We start from the raw sequence: 24738 nt of genomic DNA on the forward strand, positions 1-24738 counted from the left end.
CCGGCGGCGCGTGAGCGCCACCTACAGGGGGAGGAGTCCAGCGACGTAGGTCTACGTCGCTGGACGATAACGAACCACTTTGCCGCAGTACAGTCAATGTGACTGGTCGGCAAGTGGTTAACCAGACACACCTCTAGGGGGCTGTCCTACAGACATTATCCCTCAGCTACTTCCTGTATCTAATCAGTTTTCTGCTGCCTAGCTCAGGAGTAGGCTAGGTTTCCCTGGCTGAGACTTGGGTCTCAGCTTTTTTCTTCTTTTTGTTTTCTCTCTACAAAAGTGTTTTTCTTTTAAAAAGATAGCTTTTTATTTTCTCCTTCGCTTAGTCAGACTTTAGAAGACTACAGCGTTTGCAGAGCTGGGCCTCGCACTGGTTGTTGTAGAACCTTATGGACTCCCAGCCTGCCACCGAGCGTTAGCAGGTTATTGGTACGCCCAGGCCTCGCAAACAACCGTGTCCCTGGCGTCAGGGATGAGCCTGCAAAGTTGCTATCTTCGCTGGGATGTCTCCACTGCGGTACGCCCGCGTGTTGCTAGCGTCTCCTTCGGCTGACGGCACCCCCACTCAGGGTGGGAGGTTTCCTGTCGCAGAGCGGTGCCCACATTCACTGGACAGTTGAGTACCATGTCTACCCCTCTGTCTCTGAACGATGTTTGTTGGGGTGTGTATGTGGGCCCTCTGTTTGGGGATGACAGTTCAGGTAAGGGTTCTGTGATATCCCCCTCATGGCTGTAGGATGCCCCTCATGGCTGTAGGTGTGGCCCCTGTGTCCATTCCCTGTCCCTGCGGGGGCGCTGTCGCGGTTTGACCCCGGTGTGTGGGGGTCTCCTACGTCCCGGGGTGCTTGTGGTGCTCTGTGGGGGCCAGTGCATGGTGTTTTGGGGCCGCAATTAGCGCTAATCCGCACGGCCGCCATTTTGGGTGTGGGCAGGCTGTTCGGCCTCATAGTGTGGGCAGCAGCCATTTTCTGTCATCCTTTTGGCGCCGATCGGGCGCTATATTTAGTTTGGGCATGTCCTTTGTGGGCAGCGGCCGTTTTGCCAGGGCTTTTCTCCCATAGACTTCTATTAGCAACCATTTTCTTGTGGGTCAGGGCTGGCTTTGCCTCTAGGGGCGTGAGGTCACTTCCTCTTTCTTCCCTTCAGATCCTCAGCAGCACGCAAGTATAACACACACTGTGGGGGGGCATTTTACTGGTTTCTCTGGCCTGGATTCCTGCTAGTACTCATTATTACAGACTCCTGTAGCAAGGGACAAGGTCTCCATTTGCGGTGGGGGCTGCGGTAATCGCCGATTCAAAGGGCCAGCATCACTTAAATTATGTATTGCTATTATGGAGTCCCAGGATAGCAAATTCCCCACAGACCTGGTGGGTGGTTCTGGTACTCCTGAATCCGCTTCCATAAGCCTCTCTATCTGTTGTACTTGTGACTTTAGCGTCAAAAGTGGATTTGCTGATGTCTGACCGGTTTTCTAAAAAAATGGCTTATGCCCTCTGTCTTCTGATTCAGAGCCAGATTTAGTTGCCATAGACAACGTCCCCCCTGAGGGGTCCCTGTCCTCTGTAGGATTTGGAGGAGAAGGATTCGTCCTCTAGGTCAGCGCCGGTCCGCGCTGCGGTGGACGCGCTTATCAGCTCTGTTAAGGAAACATAAAATTTGGATGATAAGCCCCCCCCTGTCGGGTAAGCGTTTTTCCAAAAAAGGCCCAAAAATCGGGTCAGATTTTACCTTGTCCCGAGGAGTTTCACGAAACAGTGAATGACCAATGGCGCCGTATCAAACATATGGTTGTGGTGCCCAAGAGATTTCAGTACCGTTATCCTTTTGCGGATCCGGTGGATTCTCGCTGGACTGTGGCTCCTGAGGTGGACCACACTGTTTTCCAGGTTAAATAAAGTCACTTTAATAAACAGGCAAAAAATTTCAGATTTGGTAGTAATTTCTTTTGCATTTGCGCGCTATTCTTTTTTAATATAAAGTCACTTTAATGCCCGTGGGGGATTCCCCGGCTCGGAAAGCGGTTTCCGGAACGATTTATCATCGCACCTGAAAAGCCTATTTTGCTTGGTGTGATTTGCGGGATTTTCACCCGCGTGCCTTCTCAGTAACGAAGGTCTTGGCCTTCCTGCGGGAAGGGGTAGATCAGCGTTTACGCTGGCCTAGATTGTGGGCCAGTTGTCTGCTTTGCCTGTTCTTTTCCAGCGCCCCCTGGCGACCAATCCGTTGCTTCGCACTTTCATTCAGGGGGTGCGTCATTTGGCTCCCCCAAGGAAGGCTCCGGTGCCTCCTTGGGTCTAGCTTTTGGTGTTTTCAGTTTTGCAATGACCTCCTTTTGAGGACGTCAGAGATATTCCTCTGCCTGTTTTATCCCAGAAGGTTGCCTTCTTGGTCGCTATCACACCTGCTCGCAGAGTGTCCGAGATGGCAGCCTTGTCTTGCCGTTCACCTTACCTGGTGCTACATAGGGTCAAGGTAGTCTTGCGACTAGTCGTTTTTTGCCCAAGGTGGTCTCTTCCTTCCACCTTAATGCAGATATTGTTCTGCCTTCGCTCTGTGCTAAGCCTGAGCATCCTAAAGAAATGGCCTTGCATTCTTTAGATGTGGTATGGGCTATTAGGTTTTACCTATCTGTCATGGAGAAAATCTGATTCCTTGTTTGTTCTTCCTGAGGGACCTCGGAAGGACTTAGCTGCGTCCGCAGCGACCATTTCAAAATGGATCAGACAGATTGTGGTTCAGGCCTATTCCGTTAAGGGTCAGGTTCCTCCTTTCCCTGTGAAGGCTAATTCCACCCGGGCCATTGGTGCCTCTTGGGCTTTTCGCCGTCAGGCTTCTGTGGCTCAGGTGTGTAAGGCAGAGACTTGGTAGTCTGTGCACACCTTTGCAAAGTTTTACAAACTTGCTGTTTTGACATCCTCGGATGCTTCTTTTGGCCGCAAAGGTTGTAAGTACGGTAGTTGTTTGAAGAGTTTTTGGCTCTTCTCTGGTTTTTTGTGGTCCTGGTTTTTTTCCAGTTCCTTTTTAAAGGGCAATGTTTTTTTGCCTGGAGTGGCCTTGGTTACCTCTTAAAGGTTGCATTTTTTTCCCCACCCTCACACCTTGGTACTGCTTTGGGACATCCCAATCGTAATCAAGAGCTGCGACGACTGTCAGAGGACGTAAGAGAAAATATCATTTTTGTAAAATCTTACCGTAAAATTATTTTCTCTTGAGTCCTCTGACAGTCGTCGCCCCGCCCCTCTGGTGTCTATTATTATAGATATGGGGTTGTTTGTCTTGCGGTACTGCTTGCTACGAAACTGATTAGATACAGGAAGTAGCTGAGGGATGTAGATACAGGAAGTAGCTGAGGGATGTCTGTAGGACAGCCCCCTAGAGGTGTGTCTGGTTAAAGAACCTGTTGTTAACTGTTTAATAACTGCCTAGCTTACTCCTAGAGTGCACAGCCATTACCCAATCGTAAGGAATTAAGAACGGCGGCGACTGTCGGAGGACTCGTAGAAAATAATTTTACGGTGAGATTTTACAAAAACTCTATTTTTTTTACAAAGTTTTCGGTCTTTTTTTTTTTTTTTCATTTATAGCGCAAAAAAATAGCGGTGATTAAATACCACCAAAAGAAAGCTCTATTTTTGTGAAAAAAGGGGGAACATTTTATATGGGTACAGTGTTGCATTCAAAGTGTGAGAGCACTGAACTCTGAAAATTGGTCTGGTTAGGAAGGGGGTTTAAGTGACTAGTGGGTAAGTGGCTCATTTTAAACACAAAAGAATTCTATTCTTGCAGTTTATATGTGACATATATACCTTGCCCCCCTCCTATCGAAATAAAACAATTGTTTGTTTTCTTAAGACGAGAATGCTGAACCAGATCTTGATGATGAAGATGAAGAAGAGGAGGAAGATGATGAGCTGCCAGTTGAGATAGAAGGGGAACATGAGCATAATGCAGAACAGTCTCTTATTCCAATGCCTCCACCTGCAAAAAAACGTAGAGGAAGACCTCCTGGAAAAACTAACCAACACAAACAAAGTAAGTTTTGTTCTAAAACATTTTTTCTCCCAATTCCCTCCCTCTCCCCCCTTTTTTTGTTTCCTTATTGAGTGATGCTACCTCAGATGTAGGCTTTGAACTTCTGAAAAAAGCCTTGCCAGTGTTTTAGGTAGGTGTTTGGCACCTCTGTAAAAGTTTGCACAAGCATTATAGAAAAAAAACGGGCATAGTGAATACATCTTGGATTTTTTTCTGGCTGTAGCTCTGTGGGATGTCATATTTTTGAGAGATGCCAGAATATCATGTCATTACAGCATGAAGTTTGTGTTACATAATTCAGTAGAGAGGTAAAGTGCTTTTTTGGATTAAATATTTTATGATGCATTTAATTATATTGCCCATAGTTATGATTTAGGTTGAAGTGTATCTTAGGGCAATTAGCTTTTTTCTAGTGTGAATATAGTAGAAAGTAATAAAAACACCCCATTTTGGCCATCTGTTTCCCGTTGTGATATTTTTCTTCCTGTCATTTAGACACATCAGGAAGTGATAGGAAATGTTTCCAAGGTGAGAGAAATGTGCACAGATGTACCCATTGGAAGATTTCCCTTCTATTTATTTCTTGTGAAAGTTCAATGTATTTAAATGCCCATTTATCTTTCGTTCATTGACGGACACACGGTCCTATCTTCATTTGACGGATGGGTTATGCTGCTCTTCTTAGGAGTAGGACTGTAGGCGGAAAAGAGTTAACTAAGTTAACAGAGCATAACTACGTCTATGGGGAAGTCCCAGGTGGTATACTCCCACTTCCTGCTCTAGGGTCTCAGTTTTTTTTCTTCCTAGTCAGGAGTAAGGACCTAGTTCCCTGCTTGGGATTCTGGTCCTGGACCTAAGATGTAGTAATCACTTCCTCTGTAGTTGTCCCTGAACAATTCCTCCGACGGCGTTGAGGGCGGGATACCAAACAGGATGATAAAGGCCCTCCAGGACCGCCATTTCCATAAACACCCAGCCAATCATGGACTGGTATTGGAGAAATGCTAAGAAATTGAAACAAATCTGGGAGTTGGTCATGCCACCTTAAAACAAACGTCTTTTTATCTCGTATAACCACTAAATGAAATGGGTGGCCCCAGTGGTAGGTGGCCTTTATCCTGTGTATCTCCTCTAACAGGGGCTTCAGCATAGCCCTCATCCGCAGGGTGTTATGGGAGAGATCTGGTAAAAATCACAATTGGGTGCCATCAAAGTCCCATGGACCCTGGTTCCAGGCGCGCCTTATAATCTCCTCCTTGAATGCGTAAAAATGGATTCTGATTAAAACATCGCGTGGATATTCCCTTCCTGCACTGCGTGGGGCTTTAACCCTATGAACCCTATCTATTTCGATAGGTTCTGTGAGCGAACGCTCCATTAACCCATTCATAATCTTCACCACGCATTCCTTAAGATCAGGGCCCATAACAGACTCCGGAAGACCTCTAAGTCTAATATTGTTTCTGCGGTTACAATTTTTATTGTCGTCTTAAGTTGTAAAATGGTAATCTGTTTTTGTAACAATAACTGTGAATGCTCTAATTCATATATTCTAGAGTCAGATAGGGACTGCGCCTCCTCCACCAGACTAACCCTGCCATTCACCTGATCCACTTTTGTCTTAATGGAGTTAATTTCATCTTTTAGGTTACTCACGATTGTGGTCGCCATGTCACTGATGTCTTGCTTAGTTGAAATGCGGGATACAAACTCCTTCCATTCTGTGACAGGCAAATATTGAGGTGATAGGGTTTGAGGGGCCTGTATCGCTCCAGGCTCTTCCATGGCTGAGTCTTGAGGAAGGGAGTCCTGTGTGGGGAGAAGAGTCTCTCATCTGGTCCGTGATTGTTTTAGGCACTTTTTTTGCTGTGAAGCAGGGCCTGTGGGTCCAGTGGTCGGGGGTCGCGTCGGCGCCATCTTAGCAGCAATTGTAGAGCTTTGTGTAGCGGCAGGACGTCTTAAGTAAGTAGAAATGTCCGATCGCTTCCCCGTAACCTCCGATTGTGCTGTAATTTGGGTAGCCGGCATGTATGCTACACTTGCGGGGGCCGGGACGCTGACTGCTGAGGCACATGCACCGCTCCGACTCACGGAGCTCCGGCTTGCTGCGTGCTCACAGCGCCATCACCTAGCCACACCCCTCTCAGGGGTTCTGTTTTGTTTTTCAGGTGGGTCTCATCTTCTTGTTTCGATGAGTCCTCTGTTCTTCTGGTTGGCTCTGTTTTGGCCTTCTGAATTGGGTTCTTCTGTTATCCCACCCCTCATTTATGGCACTGATTTGGGACGTCCCTACGGATATCAAGATATGGATTCTGCGTCTGTCAATGAGCGACAGAGAAAAATGGATTTTTGACTTACCATAAAATCCTTTTCTCTTAAGAAGCTCATTGACAGACGCAGTACCCGCCCCTCTGTTTGAGTTGGGTTGGTATGATTTCTCTGACACTGCTTTGTTACATAACTGACATCCTATAGCAGGGAGAGAGAGAGTATACCCCCTGGGACTGCCCATAGGTGTAGCCAGAACTTTTTTTCTGCCTAGTGTCCTACTCCTGTAGGGGGCATTAATACCCTATGGATATAAAGATCAAGATATGGATTCTGCGTCTGTCAATGAGCTTAAGAGAAAAGGATTTTACGGCAAGTCAAAAATCCGTTTTTTTAGCACTGATTACTGTAGTGATGTCATTGGTTCCCCAAAAAGTGTCAGAAATATCAGTTAGAGGTCTGCTGCTATGTCACAGTCCCGCTAAAAATCGCAGATGGCCGCCATTACTAGTAAAAAATTTTAAAAAAGACAAATCTTTCCCCTAGTTTGTAGACACAATAACTTTTGAGCAAACCATTTAAAATGCGCTTACTGGGAATTTTTTTTTTTTACCAGAAATATGTAGCAGAATACAAATTGGCCTAAAATGATGAAAAAATTTGATTTTTACATTTTGGGGAGGGGAGAGATGTTATATAGTAGAAAGTGAAAAATATATATTTCTCTGGCATCCTCTGACCGTCGCCTCCCCTCATATAGTCTTCACCATTGGGTATTGACCTTTTATCCACAGGAGAAAGCTAGGCATAAAACTTGTTAAAAACACAAACAATTTGCATAGACACACCTGTAGGGGGCTTTCCCACTGGTCAAATACCCCCCTGCTATCAGCATTCCCAACTCTGTCTTTTGCCTAGTTAGGAATAAGATAGGCTTCCCTGTGCTGGGGCTACAGTCTCAGCCTTTTCTTCTGTTTTCTTACATTTTATTTTATGCGAAGTGTGTTTTCTTTGCACTGTTAGCTTTTTTATTTGTTTCCTGCGCTAGTTAGTCAGAACTTCGTAAGACTACAGCGTTTGCGGAGCTGGGAATCGCACTGGTTGTACTAGAGCCTTACGGAATCCCAGCCCGCCATTGAGAGTTTAGCAGGCTATGCGTACGCCCTGGCCTCGCAAAGGACCTGTCCCTGTCCTCAGGGACAAAAGCCCGCAAAGTGGCCACTTCGCGAGGATGTCTCAACTGCGTCCTCCCGCGTGTTGCTAGAATCCTGTTTTGGCTGACGGCACCCCCACCACCAGGGGTAGGAGGCTTCCCTTCGCAGAGAGGCACCCACGCCTTCGTTGGATCGCTTATTAGAAGGGTATGGCTGCGTCTGCGGCAACCATTTTGAAATGGATCAGACAGACGATTGTACAGGCCTATTCAATTAGGGAACCGGTGCCGCCCTTCCCTGTCAAGGCGCACTCTACCAGAGCGGTGAGTGCGTCCTGGGCCTTCTGGCATCAGGCTTCGGTGGCCCAGGTGTGCAAGGCAGCAACTTGGTCGTCCGTGCACACCTTTTCCAAATTTTACAAACTTGACGTTTTGGCATCGGCAGATGCCTCCTTTGGCCTCAAAGTCCTGCGCGGCCGTGCTTTGAGGGGGACATGGCGTTTACCTGTCCCTGTCTGTTGGGGTTGTTTCCCCCTTTGTTAATTTGCTTTCCTGGGTTTGTTGCTCCTGTTGAGCTTTCTTGTTACCCAGAGTTTATCTTTCTGGTTCAGATAAGGTTCCTTTCTCTGACCTGGGTGCTGCGTTGCCTTTGTGATGGTTGCGCTTCCCACCCCTCATGTCTACACTGCTTTGGGACATCCCATTGGTTAAGACTATATGAGGGGCGGCGACTGTCAGGGGATGTAAGAGAGAGCTGAATTTTTGTAAAATCTAACCGTAAAATTCCTTTCTCTGAGTCCTCTGACAGTCGCCGCCCCCGCCTCTCTTTTGTGGGGTTTTTGGACTATCTACTGCTTGCTACCAAACTGAGTTGGGAATGCTGATAGCAGGGGGGTATTGGACCAGTGGGACAGCCCCCTACAGGTGTGTCTAGAGTGGGAGTTTTTTCATAACCACAAGCAGGTAATCGCCCTCTTAAATTATAAGTTGGTCAGCTTCTGCCCTCCATCCAGACCTGCAGCTCCTCCCTCCACTGGCAGGAGACCCAGGAGTGGACACAGGCTTCTGCCCTGCCGAAGGTTTGATTGTGTAGGGGAGGCAGATATTAAAAGGGGCCAGTGATGTACCAGAGGAAAGGGAGGCCATGACTGCAAAAGGCACTATGGGGGGGGTAGCTGTGATTGCTATGGACACTGTGATATAAAGGGGAGTGCACTGTAAAGGGGCACTGTGATGTGAAGTAAACTGTACTGTAAAGGGATTGGGGGGGAAGGGGGTGATATGAAGGGGAACGGAGGACACTGTGGGACTGCTTTAAAGAGGGAACTGCCTAACAGGGGGATTGTGGACCCTGATATAAAGTTAGACTGTGGTGTAAAGGGGGGGGGAGGTTGTGATGTGAGCATGTGCTGAGGACAGGCTATATGAACAGGCTATATGAACAGGCTATATGAACTTTCATTCCCTGGAAAAATTCACTGACTAAAAACTACCTGGTACCAAAAAGGTTGGGGACTGCTGCTGTAATGCACTCCCAAGAAAGATTTTACAGGTAAGGCAAAAATTCTATTTTTGGCTTTAGATACATTTTAAGTCCTATTAATACTGCTATTATCTCACCTTTATCATTTTTGTATATTAATATGAGTTCACATTTCAGCTGCAACTGTAATTGAAGTGGACGATCAATCAACAGGGAACATTGAAAACATCATAGTTCAAGTGAAGAAGGAGTCTGATATGGAAGCAGTTGGTGTGATAGGTCCTCCACCTCCTCCCACAGTGGAAGCTCCAAATGGCGACCTTACTCCAGAGATGATTTTGAGCATGATGGATCGGTGATGATGGATAGTTTCACAGCTTTTCTGATTTAAGCTCATCAGGGCTGTGTTTAAAGCTCATGTATTTTATGGGGATTTTTTTTCTGTTTTGGTTGCTTCATCTTCATTTTACAAGATCTATTTTACCAAGCCTATAGAGTGGTGGCTGGGGCAAACTCATTGAGTGACCAAAAATGGAAATCATGGACATATTTGGGGTTGTTTGTAACTTATTGATGTTTCAAGGGACTCCTTTCTTATTCACTGTTGCCTGTTACAGCTCAGCAGTGACAAGTAAAGTCCTCTCCACCTTTCATAGGCTGCACATTTTAGCCAATATTTTCTATTTTAAATGGTAATAGGCATATGTAATATGTATGAGCTTTAGAGAAGAAAAGACATTTAAGTTATATGTTGCCTACTACTTAAATTGTAAAACTGTCATTGTATTAGAAAACATTGATTTCTACTAAAAACCTACCCTTTTCAAGATTCACTGGTCCCCTACAAAAAAATGTTAGGAAAAGGACTGTTTGTGTGCATATATATTCATAAATGTATACACACATACTTGTACCTTTTTCATACACATTCTGTTTAAAAGTGTTTTTTTTCCTTGTTGTGCAAGATCTGACTATGTAAATAACTTTTAAAAAAAAACCAAAAAAAAAAAACAAAAAAAAAAACCATTGTAACGTTTTTCTATGAAACGTCATAGTTGTGCAAAGAAGTCGCGGGAAATGTTATTTTAAATGGGGAATTTAACTATTATGAGCGAATGCATAAGTTAAGTTAGGAACACAATAAGTTTTTATCACCACATTTTGAAATCATTAGCTTTCTTTCGTACTTATAAAGTTGCAGAGTGTTCAAGTTCAACTTGACCATAGGTACAATGATGTAATCTAATTTTTATACCTCCTTTTTTCCTTTTTTTTTTTTTTTTTTTATGCACATGATTTGTGCTGCCAATGACAATGTATATATTCTATCATAATGGCTACTTTTTTTATATAAAATTAGAGGTTACCCACTCTAAGATGGTAAACAACCTGCTAATGCTGACCAGACGTGATCTTTCCAGATCAGCAGGAGTCGTTAATTAATAGCAGTTTGTTATAGACAAAAAAGCAACCCCCGATAATTGCAGCAGATTTTTGAGCCAAATCTGTATTGTGGTTAAAAAAAATGGTTAAAGGATAAGTTCACCTTTTTAGAGCATGTTGCATGTTAAGCAAATATGCAGGGTGTAACATGTCATATACTCCTATGCACCTGCCAACTGCCACCAGCATTGCCCACACTGTGACAGTGGGTGGGGGATCGTCTCCCTGCACCCACTGTCATTTTATGAAAACAGCGAAACTCCTCCAACACATCCACGTCATTCATTTTCAGCATTCTACTAAGAAAAGAAAAAAACGGGTGTACCGACAACCGCGGCTGCAGAGCGACTTGTAGTTTGAATAGGTTGTGAAAGCGCTGCTCATCACTCGTAGTTCATTTAGTCTTCCTCTTGCTTTGTAGCTTAAAGCCGGTATGGGCAAAAGCAATCAGAAGACTGAAAGAGCCTGCCATTGCACCCGTGATCTGCTGATGATGGGTGCCATGCTCTTCAGGCTCTAGTAAAAAAAAGAAAATGCATATTTTATTTTTTACCTGCAAGAATATGTGCATTTAATTTTTTTTTTTTTTTAAAGGTCAACTTATCCTTTAAACACAGTAGCACCCTTGTGGCAGTCTCTTTTCTCAGGTCCAAGCAGCTGATTGGAAGGGATTCCTCATTTGTCAAAACTGACAGTTGGGGGGGGGGGGGGTGTCACTCTATTTCATGTGGGAAACCTCTTTTTCTTTCACCTAAGGATATACCACCGACCAAGAACTGTCAGCTTAGATCTTTGGATAGTTTAAAGCCTTTTGTACTTGCTGTCTTGTGTGATATTTTGATTATATTAAGAGGCCAACATTTATGGGCAAAAAGTAGTATTTCTGATATGCGAATGTACCACTGTATAGCTAATAAATTAATGTAGGTTTACTTTGTGTTGTGATGACCTTTTAATAATTGCGTTTGCTGGCTTATGTTCGTAAATAACATTTATTTTTAAATGTCTATTCTTTCCCTTCATATGGTAATTTTTTTTTAAATTTTGTTTTGGATAGAATAGGGAAGGGTAAGTACCAATCAGAACCGGTTTTGTGGACTATGCCCTCTCTGGAAATTCAGTCCCTTCCTGTTCCAGTGACCGTGAGTGACCAGAAAAGAAATTGAGGGGAAAAGTCTCCAATTTGGACAGAGACAAGAGAATGTAATTTATATTGCTATATTTATATTGCAGGCGAAGTTCTCAGCACAGCCAGAAAACTGACCACAATGTGCTTTCTCTTTTCGCCTTCCAGGACGGCCCAAACATGAGAGATAGGCTCCTCCCCACAGGAAACACAATCAATTAACAGTTGTTAAAAGGCCCCACCCTTCCCTCTGTCCCTCAGTTTAGATTGTGTTTCTTCCTACAGCGGAACGTTTGTTGTTTTCACTTGACCTGCAGACTTTTGTAGTCCTATGGTACCCCTGTGAGCCAGGTTCAGCAAAGCCATTGAGAGTAGAGCTCTACCTGCCACCCCTCCCGGGTTTCTCACAGGTCGCCCCCATGCCTACAAGCCGTCGGTCACCTGGGTGCCCCTCTAGGCTTGTCTCCGGCGCCAGCAGCTCTCCTCCACAGAAGGTTTTTTGGAAGCCGCCGGACGGGCGCCTCAAGCCGCTTCTTTGAAACCGCAACTTCCAGGATGCAGCAGCGGAAGACAAAGTGTGGAGGAGACGCTGGATCCGCTTACTAGCGGGAAAGCAGACTCCCAGGCTACAAGAGCCCGGACAGCTGAAGGGGAAATGATGCCCTCCACAACTACCCTCCGGAGAAGGAGGTGGAAGGCCGATCAAGTCACAGCCAAACCCATGGTTTTGAACCGGGTAAAAGTGCTGGAACATATCCTTGCATGTTATTAAAGACTACTGGGGCTGAGTCCCGTTTCCCGGACCTTAGTCGGACTTACTTAGTGTCCTTTCTATGGTCCATGTATAATAAAAGAAAAGAGGGGGAAGGCAACCCACCTCATGTGATGCATCCGGACAGCTGAAAGCAAGGACGCCTACTGCAACCCACCTCATGTGAGAGGAAGGGGAAGGTCGATTTAGGTGGCTGCAGGTAAGCCCAGTCGGAACCAGGTAAGTGCTGTGTTTCCTTGACTGTTTGGGACTAATACCAGCATTAAGCAATCCTTGGTAAGTGCCCATATGTTCCCTCAGCGGGACCTGTAGCCAAAAAGATTTACTGTGAACAGGAAGAGTGATCTGGTAGTGGTTTCCTCTTCTCCTGTGAATTCCCCAGATGGGATATTAAGCTAGAGCCATGCTTCCCGTGGGGGAGCATGTAGCCAGCTTACTATGAGCAGGAAGAGCGACCTGGTGGTGGTCTCCGCTTCCCCTGCGAAATCCCCAGATGGCATATTAAGCTAGAGCCATGCTCCCCGTGGGGGAGCATGCAGCCGGCTTACTATGAGCAGGAAGAGTGACCTGGTGGTGGTCTCCTCTTCCCCTGCGAAATCCCAAGATGGCATATTAAGCTAGAGCCATGCTCCCCGTGGGGGAGCATGTAGCCGGCTTACTATGAGCAGGAAGAGCGACCTGGTGGTGGTCTCCTCTTCCCCTGCGAAATCCCCAGATGGCATATTAAGCTAGAGCCTTGCTGCCCGTGGGGGAGCATGTAGCCGGCTTACTATGAGCAGGAAGAACGACCTGGTGGTGGTCTTCTCTTCCCATGCGAAATCCCCAGATGGGATATTAAGCTGGCTGATGAGGAGGCATCAGGCTTAATATAAGAGTCCTCCTTCCAAGGGATAGAAAAGCCATGCTTCCCTCGGGGGAGCAAGAAGAGCGACCTGGGGTGGTCTCCTCTTCCCCTGCGCAATCCCCAGATGGGATATTAAGCTAGCTGATAAGGAGGTCTCAGGTTTAGTATAAACACTTTCTCCCTCTGGGAGCATGTAGCCGACTTACTATGAGCAGGAAGAGCGATCTGGTGTTGGTTTTCTCTTCCCTTACGAAATCCCCAGGTGGGATATTAAGCTGGCTGGTAAAGAGGCCTCAGGTTTAATGTGAGTTTCCCCCTTCCATGTGTTCAGGAGGACAGTAAGCAAACCTGGGGCCGTGGTAATCCTAGGGAGCTTAGCAGCAGATCCCTAATCACACCAAAGACTGCAACTGGACCTTTGCCAAAAAAGCTTCCTGACTAAATCAGAAAGTGCTGTGAGTTTTTTTTAACTCTGAGAACGGTGTGGCACTTGTATGGACTTTTTTGGTTTGTATGCAGTCAGGCAGATCCTTGCACTACATGGAGAAGATAAATCTGAAAGTAATCTAACAACGAGGGTTGTATTGTGTGTATCCAGCCTTAGAATTCTTATAGGCTACTGCTACCACTAAGCAAGCTACTCATTCCTAAGGGATTAAAAACAGACTTGGCTTTGGTGTGTAAGGCTACATCTACACTGGTACCAAGCCAAAAGTCATGCGACTGGCAGTGCGATTTGCAGTGCGACTTGGATACGCCTTTTTTTTTTATGCAATTTTTGATCTAATATTGCAGTTTCTGACTAGAGGGCGTGTCAGGCTGGTGCAGGCACCTTTTATTGTTAAGAGTCGCTGCAGCCTTAAGTCGCACAGGACCAGGGAAGGTCGCATGACAAGTCGCACCAGTAGAATAAAACTTAAGGGGTGGGACCCCTAGTGTTTGAACTACTACCCATCCCGGGTCAAACTAGATGCATTACTGTATGCAACTCTAGTTGATAAAATTATTGTTAAGTACAAAAGTCTCTGTACAAACAGCTATATATATATGGTGTTTTGTCCAGTCTCTTAAGGGGCTGATTGTCTTCAAACAAAAAGTTATGTCCAGCCCTTCATGTGAAGAGACTGAAGTAATTGATCCCCAGACCTGTGCTCGTTAACCGCTTCCATACAGAGCAGTTAGACCCCCTTCCTGCCCAGACCAATTTTCAGCTTTCAGCACTCTCACACTTTGAATGACAATTGCTCAGTCATGCTACACTGTAACCAAACAAAATTTTTATCATTTTTTTCACACAAATAGAGCTTTCTTTTGGTGGTATTTGATCACAACTGGGTTTTTTTTTCGTGATCTAAGCAAAAAAAGAGCAAAAATTTTGCAAAAAAAACACTTTTTTTTAGTTTCTATTATAAAATTTTGCAAAAAATTAATTTTTCTTCATACATTTGGGCCAAAATTTATACTGCTACATATCTCTGGTAAAATTAACACAAATTAGTGTATATTATTTAGTCTGTGTGAAAGTTATTGAGTCTAGAAGCTATGGTACCAATTACTGAAAATTGATCACACCAGATGTACTGATGGCCTATCTCCTTTCTTGAGGCCCTGAAATGTCAGGACAGTACAAATACCCCCAAATGACCCCTTTTTGTAAAGTAGACAGTCCAAGGTATTTAGTAAGAGGCATGGTGAGTTTTTTGAAGTTATAATTTTTTCCCACAATTCTTGGGAAAATGAAAAAAACATATTTTTTTTCTTTTTTTTTTTTCCCAAAACGTTGTCAATTTATAAGCTATTTCTAACACATAGCATGTACACAGCAAAAATGACACCCCAAAATTCATTCTGCTACTCCTGAGTATGGTGATACCACATGTGTGAGACTTTTACACAGCCTGGCCACAAAAAGAGACTCCACGTCCAAGTAGCACCATAAGGCGTTTTAGGAGCATAAATACACATAAAACTTTCTTACTACCTATCACACTTTTCAAGGCCCTAGAGCACCAATACAATGGAAAAGTCCACAAAATGACCCCATTTTGGAAAGCAAACACTCCAATGTATATTCTATGAGGCATTATGGGTCCTTTGAACATGTCATTTTTTTCCACAAGTTTTTGGAAAATGTGGGGAAAAAAATAAAAACTTTTTTTTTTTTTACACAAAGTTGTCAATTTATAGGATATTCCTAACACATAGCATGTACATAGCAAAAATGACACCCCAAAATACATTCTGCCACTCCTCCTGAGTATGGCAATACCACATGTGTGAGACTTTTTCACAGCCTAGCCATATAGAGGGGCCCAACATCCAAGGAGCATCATCATGCATCCTAGCCACTTGCCTAGGCCTATTTTTGACATTTGGTGTTTACAAGCTAAAATCAGTTGTTTTTGCTAGAAAACTACTTGGAACCCCAAAACATTATATATTTTTTTTAGCAGAGACCCTAGAGAATAAAATGGAGATTATTGCAATATTTTTTATCACACCGTATTTGCGCAGCGGTCTTCCAAACACAATTTTTTGGGAAAAAATTCACTTTTTTTAATTAAAAAATAAGAAACCAGTAAAGTTAGCCCAATTGTTTTCCATAATGTGAAAGATAATGTTACGCCGAGTAAATAGATACCCAACATGTCATGCTTCAAAATTGCGCACGCTCACAGAATGGTGACAAACTTTGGTACTTAAAAATCCCCATAGGTGACATTTTAAAAATTTCTACAGGTTGCTATCTTAGAGTTACAGAGGAGGTCTAGGGCTCAAATTCTTGCTCTTGCTCTAACTATCGCGACGATACCTCACATGTGTAGTTTGAACACTGTTTACATATGTTGGCGGGGTTTCCGTATGCGTTCGCTTCTGCGCGCGAGCTTGCGGGGACAGGGCGCTTTAATTTTTTTTTTTTTTTTTTTTACTATTTATTTTATTTATTATTTTTTATTTTTACACTTTTTTTTAAAAAAAAAAATTGATCATTTTTATTTCTATTACAAGAAATGTAAGCATTACTTGTAATAGAAAAAGGCACGACAGGACCTCTTTTTTGTGAGATCTGGGGTCAAAAAGTCCTCAGATCTCACAAGTACACTAAAAGATAGAAAAAATATAAAAAAATTTAACAAAATGAAAAAAAAAAAAGGGACCTTTAAACTGGTTGCTAGGCAACGACGTTTGCCGTAGCTCCGGTCCTCCAAGACCATAGAGTCCAGTGAGGGCAAGCCTGCCCTCACCCGACATCCTGTCTGTGAGGATCTGGGACCGGATCGTTTCCCCGCTGCCGGCGGGTCCGGTAAGCGGGGAAAAGGACCAGAATGCGGGGGGGGGGCACCTCTTCCGCCACCCCGGAAGGGTGATCCCGCGGCGAATCCGCCGCTGGGACCACACTTATCGCAAACCAACCGTCCACCGTTTAAAAAAAATACCAGGGTTATGGCAGCTATCTGCTGCCATAACACCGGTATTTAGGTTTAAACGGAGGACGTATATAAACCTTTTTGGACTTAGACATGGTGGCTGTATGAAGGGTGACAGGTACTCGGGTACTTTGCTGGGCAGGTGACAGGTACTCTGGTACTGATGAGCAAGTGGCAGGTACTCGAGTACTCCGATAGGCAGGTGACAGGTACTCGGGTACTCTTATGGGCAGGTGACAGGCAGGTGATAGGTACTGATGAGTAGTACTGATACTGATAGGTGATACTGATACTGTACTGATGGGTACGGATGATCAGTACTGATACTAATAGGTGATAGGTACTGATGAGTAGTGATGGGTACTGATGAGCAGGTGGCAAGTACTCGGGTACTTCAGGTGTCAGGTACTCTGATGAGCAGGTGGAAGGTACTCGGGTACTCTGATGACGGGTACTCCGGTGACAGGTACTCGGGTACTCCGGTGACGGGTACTCAAAGTACCGGAGTACCTGTCATCAGAGTACCCGAGTACCTGTCATCAGAGTACCCGAGTACCCGTCAGCAGAGTACCCGTCATCAGAGTACCCGAGTACCCGTCATCAGAGTACCCGAGTACCCGTCATCAGAGTACCCGAGTACCCGTCATCAGAGTACCTGATGGGCTGGTGACAGGTACTCGGGTACTTTGATGGGCTAGTGACAGGTGCTCTTTATTGGGGGGGGGGGGCAATCAGTGTGTTTGGGGTGCACTGTACTTGGTAACTAGCTGTTACCACAATCTCCTCCTCACACAGGATCAGTGTGTGAGGAGAACACGGTGATAGCTAGTTACCGTGTTCTCTGATGACATTTGTGACCGGCTGTGATTGGACACAGCCCGTCACGTGGTAAAGAGGCAATTTCATTGGCTCTTTACCTAGATCGGGGATGGGCTCTGTCCGAGGGACGAGCCTCGTCCCCGATCGCCGCGCTGCGCGACCCCGGGGGGCGCGAATTAAGGAAGGAACGAGCGGCTCGCGCTGGAGCCGCTCATGTGATCGGCTGTGATTGACACAGCCGATCACGTGGTAAACAGCCAATTTCATTGGCTGTTTACCTTGATCGGGGTTGAGCTCAGTCCGAGGGACGGGGGCGTGCAGTAGCGGGGAGATCGGGGCGCCGTCATATGACGTCCGCCCGGATCGAGAGAGGATTTGTGCCGACGTCTTTTTACATGACGCGGTACGGAAGGGGTTAAGATCTCACACGCAAAAAAAAAAAAAAAACTTGTCTTTTTTTTGGCATGGTTTGGTGGCTTCTTACAAATACACTATGCGGAAGCTCATTGGTGTCTTTGAAGTTTTGGTGGTCGACTATCAAAAAACACGCAGCCTGGGTTGTCTAAGTTCGACTATATGGTGTCTTTTTCTACTAAAAATGCTCCACATGGAAAATTGGGGATGTCTGCGGTTAAAACCTATTACACCTTTTTTTTCTTCAGCATATCAGAAATGCACTACATTGTTGGTAGCAACATTTCTGTTGGTTACTTGGGGGTAACCTGACTATTAAGTCAGAAATGCACAAGGGCCAGAGTCAGGTCTATTATAACTGCACTGGTGCTAACAAAAAGGAGCAACTTTAAAGCGATTGTTAGTAACCTCGGCGACACGGCAGTACTTGGTTTCTATTCAGAAATACGCAACCGTATGTTTGGAAGTGGCTTTTCAAAGTATAATTTCGGACAGTACATAAACTCTGGAGGTTTATGGTAACATTTCAGTCACACGGCTATACCATGTGACCATTTAGAAATGCACGGCATAAAAGACACAATATTGCAAATTTTGTTGTAACTTTTGTTGCCTGCCTAGTACATGCCTGTACCATGTTACCATGCAATTCGCACACCATTCAAATATGGATAGTCAAGCTGTACCTGGTTGCTAATCAGATATTTACAACTTTGTTAACAATGTTTTGCCACCATATGACTACATCTGGTGGCCAAGTATAAACGCACAACAGGGACATGGCTAGTGTCCTGGGTACCCTGTTGACTATCAAAAAATCCACGACATGGATGTATAGTGGTGTTTGGACATATTGTTCCTCAGAAATGAGGAAACTTAAAATTTCCTTCTGGTATGTTGGTTATATGAAGGTACCTGGTCAGGTATCAGCGATACGCAACATGGGAGTTGGTGTCCCTTCTGTCCTTATATGGACTTATGAAGTTAATGTTGTGTCCTGCCTGATCTAGTCTATCTAGCGGTGCCTCAGATATACGCATGTATGTCTACATCCTTTTTTCTCTGGGGTAGTGCGTCAGTAACGCACAATCGGTAATCTTCTATACGTGTGATATTATTTGTACATATATCACCTTTTATCACAGACCTTATATCCCCAGGGAAATGGAAGGCTCAGAAGCTTTGACTGCAGAAGCTTCAGATACCACAAGACACAGTCCTTTTTCTTATTAGGTCATACCAGAGGTCTTCCTCTGCTTAAAAACCTGGTAAGGTCATAAGACCCTAAAAGAGGGATAAAATATCCTCCTCTGGCCTTTAGGAACTCTGTGCATGGGAGTTTATAACTTCAGCCAGAAGGGTAAGGGACGGGGTAGTCTAAAGTGTCAGTATCAGGACCTGTCTGACCCGTATGCCCTACACTGTAGTTTTACGTCTTGGGAAGTATCCCTCCGGGGTACCCTACGGTATTAAAAGAGCTCAGCTCCTTTTCCGCTTAATTGCGGACAGATCTATAAGGAGTTAGTTTATAGCCTGATCTCTACAATAGGGCAAAAATATTAATTTATCTAGCTCCTGTCTGCTTAATGGTGGACAGATCTATAAGGTTGAACCTATAGAAGAGGTTCCCTTTTTACGTTTTGGTCCTCAAAACTAGCTTCCTGTAACTGTCACTTCAGCCAGAAGTGTAGGGGATTCATAAGATCTTTCTGGAAAAAGATCTTTTACGTTTTATCTTCCCAGATAGAAGTATTCGCAGGCCAGATCCCTTAGACCTGCCCAAGGTAACCTCTTCCTTTACAGGAAGCAAGTAAGATTTTACCATCCTTGGGTGGTAACCCGAAGAATGCAAGATAAATGGAATTTCACGGATTAGATGTGAGGAGCCGCCTCCTCAATTAATTATGGAGGACCAGGGGATTTGGGAGTTCCAATCATCCGATGATCCTCTACCCTGGACCAATAGGACTGCGGGCCTAAAAGCTTTCAGTCCCTGGGTGGTTTGGATAAGCCATTAAATGGCTTATGAAGTTTCAGGTGCTCCGGCATTAGCATGCTAAAAGCACACTCGACAAGAAGTCCTAAATACATCCTGGGCCGAAAAAACTGGAGCATCTGGAGAACAGATCCGCAATACGGCCACCTGGTCCAGACATAGCACGGCTCTGAAGAATTACCGTGTAGAAGTACTGTCTCAACTTGACCTAGCCTTTGGCCGGAAGGTCTTATAGGCAGTGGTCCCACCCTAAAGTAGGCCGATGGGTAATCTAGTATCCTCTCATGTTTGGGCCGTCCTGGAAGGCGAAGAGAGAAAACTTACCGTTAGTTTACCGGTAACTGCTTTTCTACTGAGCCTTCCAGGACGGCCAGCCCTGTTAAAAGGGTGCAAGTAAGAGTAAACTTAGGTGGTAACTACCTATAGAATTTTTGGAACACTTCCCTCGAAAATGGTTGTGGAAGATACTTTTTTACAACTGAGAGACAGAGGGAAGGGTGGGGCCTTTTAACAACTGTTAATTGATTGTGTTTCCTGTGGGGAGGAGCCTATCATCTCTCATGTTTGGGCCGTCCTGGAAGGCTCAGTAGAAAAGCCGTTACCGGTAAACTAACGGTAAGTTTTCATGCCTAGCATGGTCAGTTTTTATTAGGAAAGCAGAATGACTAGCAGGCACACAAGGTTTTTCACGCAAAGGAAGCAATACAAAGAGAACAGAATACATTTCATACAAGTACATGGTACAGCAGGCACATGTCAAGAATATGAAATGTTGGGTTAACATATTTTTTAATATATTTTTTTAAACACCAGGGCTTTTTCGCTATCGTCCATTGACAGACGCAGCTATCATACTTATCCATTGAGTTATGCTGCCCCCTACAGGAATAGTTCTAGGCAGGAAAAAAAAGTAATTCTCCACGCCCACGGGGCTGTCCCTATAGGCATAACCCCACACCCTCTTCTCCAGCAAACCAGTTTTTCTGCCTAGAGAAGGAGTAAGACCTAGGTTTCCTGCTGGGACTTCGGTCTCAGTTTTTCTATTCTTTCAGAATATTTTTGATTTATTTCTCTTTTCTCACTTTGCTAGTTATTGTTCAGGGGAATCCACCTAGTGATCTACAAGCAATTCCGGCTGGGGTTTCGCACTGGATAATCTAGATCCTTAAGGTCTCCCCAGTCTGGCCTACAAGCGTGAGCAGGTTATAGTCTCGCACTAGGCCTCGCCACGACGGAGCACCTTTCTGGATGGGGACGAGCCTGCGAGTGGATGTCTCGCTGGGATGCGTCGACCTGGAACGCCCTGAGTCGCAGCATACCCCTCGGCTGGCAGCACCCCCACTCCAGGAGGGAGGTGGTTATGCCCGGAGCGGAGCCTACCCGGTCCATAGTATGGTGAGTCTTGGGGGGATGTGGGCATTCTCCTGGGGATAATAGGACCTGGACTTCATAAAACATCCCCCTGGCCTGTCAGGTTACCTGGCCTTGTGCCCTGTCCCCTTTTCCCACCCCCTTGGTGGTGCTGTAGGTGGGGCGCCTGGCATCCTGGGGGGGTGGCAATGGTACCTTTTTACTTGCTGGTGTTATATTCTCTGTGTTGTGAAAGACACAGGACTCTGATCTGGAACTACGAATGTTTATTCAGGACTCACTGTACACTCCAACATGCATGACAGCTCAGTATATCATTGCATCTCTTGCATGTCTCTAAGATGGCCACTCTGCCCCTTGACCCTTGTCATCACTCCTGGGTGGAGCCAGCCTTAAAGTAACAGTACATGTGAAACCCTTCAGGTAGAACACCTTCCATCCATCCCTAAAAAAACAAAACAAAAAAACACAACAAAACGAGAACAGGCTTAAACAGTAACTAAAACAGTAACTAATAATTGTCCAATACAGTCCTCCAACTCAGGAGATTTACATGGCTTCTTCTGCGTCCGGATGTGAGAACAACTTCCAGGGACGCTACGGCTGGGTAACAGGAATGACCTCAAGCCACTTTGAATGGGCATCAATAATGATCAAAAAGGTGTGTCCTCTGATCTGGCCTGCAAAGTCCAAGTGTAGGCGAAACCAGGGAACCGTGGGCCAAGTCCAGGGCTGGACGCACCCACGAGGAGGGTCTCTTGCAGTTTGTGCACATCCAGCACACGCATTCACATATGTCGTTATTTGAGTCTAGGTTTGGCTACCACACAGCCTCTGGCCTTTTGTTTCATATGTGTGCCCCCGGGATGACCAGTATGTAGCAAGTCCAGAATGTGTCTCCGGAGGGTCTGTGGAACGATCACTCGGTCTCCCCATAAAACACAGTTGCCAGCCACAGTTAATTCCAGACGCCTACGGAAGGTAAGGTTCATAATCCTGTGTGACAGTTGCAGGCCAACCGTACCGTACCCAGGAGATTATGGTCTTAAGGAAGGTATCCTTGGCTGTATGGGCTGATACCTCCCCAGAAGACAGAAAGGACAGGCTGGTGTAACGACCACTCTTGACTGGTGGAGAAGAGTCTGTTAATGTCCTTGTCAGACGGGACATGGAGTCCGCATTGGCATCATGGCTGCGATACTGGATTTTGTAGCTATATGCTCCCAAGAATAGGGCATAGCGTTGAAGACGGGCCGCAGCCATCTGGGAGATGCCTTTTGTCAGGTCTGAAGGAGTGGTTTATGATCAGTCAGTATGGTGAATTCCCTACCATACAGGCAAAGATGAAACTTCTTAATTGCCCATATGAGCGCTAGAGCCTCTTTGTCATTGTGAGAGTAATTGCTTTCTGCTTTTGTCAAGGACCTGGAGGCGAATGCCACTGGTTTCTCCTGACCTATCTGGTAAAATGTGAGATAGCACAGCCCCTAGACCATAGGGTGAGGCATCACAAGCCAAGGTGAGAGGCCTTTGGAGGTCATAGTGCACGAGCATGCGTGACGCCAACAGCTTAGAAACTTCAAAAGTACGTTGGCATGCAGCCGACCAGTTCCATCTGGAGTGTTTCTCCAAAAGCTTGTTCAACGGAAACCAAGTGTGTGCTAGATCTGGCAGGAATTTGTGGTAATAGTTCAGCAAGTCCAGGTATGATCGCAGCTGTTGGACGTTGGTTGGGGCTGGAGCTTTTACTAAAGCATCAACTTTGGCTTCCGTGGTGTGTATACCCTCTGCATCCACAAGGTGGCCACAAAACTCCAATTTAGGTACCATGAATTGGCATTTCGCCAAGTTCACTTTTAGACCCTGCTCTTGGAGTCTCGCCAACACAAGCTCCACGTTACACTTGTGTTCCTGGTCCGTCAGGCCCATGATGAGCATGTCATCTTAACTGGCACTGTGTGAAAGGAATGTCCGCCAAAATCTCATCCATTTTGCGTTGCCAAATGGTGGGGGCGGAGTCTACACCAAACACCATCCGATTGTATTCATACAGTCCCTTGTGAGTGTTGATGGTTAGAAACTTGCGGGACGAAGGGTTGACCTCAAACTGTAAATAAGCTTGCCTGAGATCAAGCTTGGTGAACTTTTGACCTCCTGCAAGAGAGGCAAAAATGTCATCTACTCTGGGTAGGGGATACTGGTCTATCTCCAGTTAAGAATTTAGTGCCATGCGGAAATCGCCACAAATGCGTAAGTCCCCATTCGCTTTCTTTACTGGTACAACTGGTGATGCCCACTCGCTGTGCTCTACCTTTGAGATGACACCTTGTTCCTCCAGCCGGCTTAGTTCAGCTTCCACACCTGCTCGGAGTGCAAAAGGTACCGTCCAAGCTTTGAAGAACCTAGGCTGGGCGTTGGGTTTCAGCCTGAGTCTCACACAGCCATGCTTTGTTTTCCCCAAATGGTTATCAAAGACTTGTGGGAATCTCTGTTTCAGGGATTCCACCCATCCCTCTTTATCTCCTGATGGGATGGTTACGGTGTTGCAGGGGTTTATGGCGATGTCTGGCATGCCAAAGTGAGCAATCCAGTCTCTCCCAAAGAGGGGGTCCCCCCCATGTTCAAGGATATATAATGGCATTCTCTTCGCCTGACCCTTGTAGGATACCTGTACTTTCACGTACCCCAGTGGGTGGAGTATCTGCTTTGAGTATGTCTGCAGTTTGATTGGTGTTGGATGGACAGTTATTCGGATCAGAAATTTTCTCCATTGTTTCTGGGTGATAACTGAAACTGCTGCTCCTGTGTCTACATCCATCTTGAGTTTCTTTCCTTCCACGGTTACCTCTACAGTCATCGCAGAGGGTGCTGAATGCATATGATGTATGTCCAATCTGTGGAGCACTTCCTCATCCTCTGATTCCGATGACGATGTATATCTTCCCACCATATATGCCTTTGTCCTGGTTTTCAGAGGTTGTTTATTTCGCACCATCTTACTACGGCAGACTCATTTCAGATGGCCTGCCTTACCACAATTATGACAGAGCTGATCCTCAAACTGGCAGACTTTGTGATCATGGTCTGTATTCCCACAACGGTAGCAAGCTGACTCCCGGCTTGGTGAGGGTTTATAGTTTGCTGCTGTTGGCTTGACTGCTGTTCTGAAAACTTCCTCTTTAACCACTTCCCTTCTGCTCTGGGGGTTCAATGCCTCTGTATCTTTCACAGCCATTTCCATCACTGAAGCTATCTCAATTGCCTTTGTAAGGGTAAAGTCTTTCTCTGTTAAGTCTCTTTTGGCTAGACTCACTATTTAGTCCCATGACAAACTTATCCCTCAGTACTCCCCAAAAGAACAGGTTGTCGCTAGTCTGCGAAGGGCGAGCACATAAGCCTTAATATCTTCACCCGGCTGCCACTGATAGAACCGGAATCTTTCTGCAATCTCTAGTGGTTTAGGCTGGAAATGATTCCCTAACAGTGTCAGGAGCTCTGCCAAAGTCTTAGTTGCTGGCTTTTCAGGGAAAAGGAGATCCCTAAGAGTGTCATATGTCCTAGCACCAACCACTGTCAGAAATACTGC

At 45.4% G+C, this 24738-nt stretch overlaps 1 protein-coding gene across 3 annotated transcripts in view; it reads left to right on the forward strand.

The window, feature by feature from the left end:
* Positions 1-9888, forward strand: part of CTCF (CCCTC-binding factor) — a 299523-nt gene extending 289635 nt beyond the window's left edge. For all 3 annotated transcript variants that reach the window (XM_082270324.1, XM_082270323.1, XM_082270322.1), the window contains exons 10-11: positions 3856-4035; positions 9117-9888. In XM_082270324.1, coding sequence (XP_082126450.1) covers positions 3856-4035; positions 9117-9298 — 362 coding nt within the window. In that variant the 3' untranslated portion in view covers positions 9299-9888. The remainder of the gene's footprint in view (positions 1-3855; positions 4036-9116) is intronic.
* Positions 9889-24738: the final 14850 nt, after the last annotated feature.

The sequence above is a fragment of the Pelophylax lessonae genome, assembly GCF_965119305.1.
Source record: "Pelophylax lessonae genome assembly, chromosome: 10".
In the NCBI taxonomy this organism is placed as follows: domain Eukaryota; kingdom Metazoa; phylum Chordata; class Amphibia; order Anura; family Ranidae; genus Pelophylax; species Pelophylax lessonae.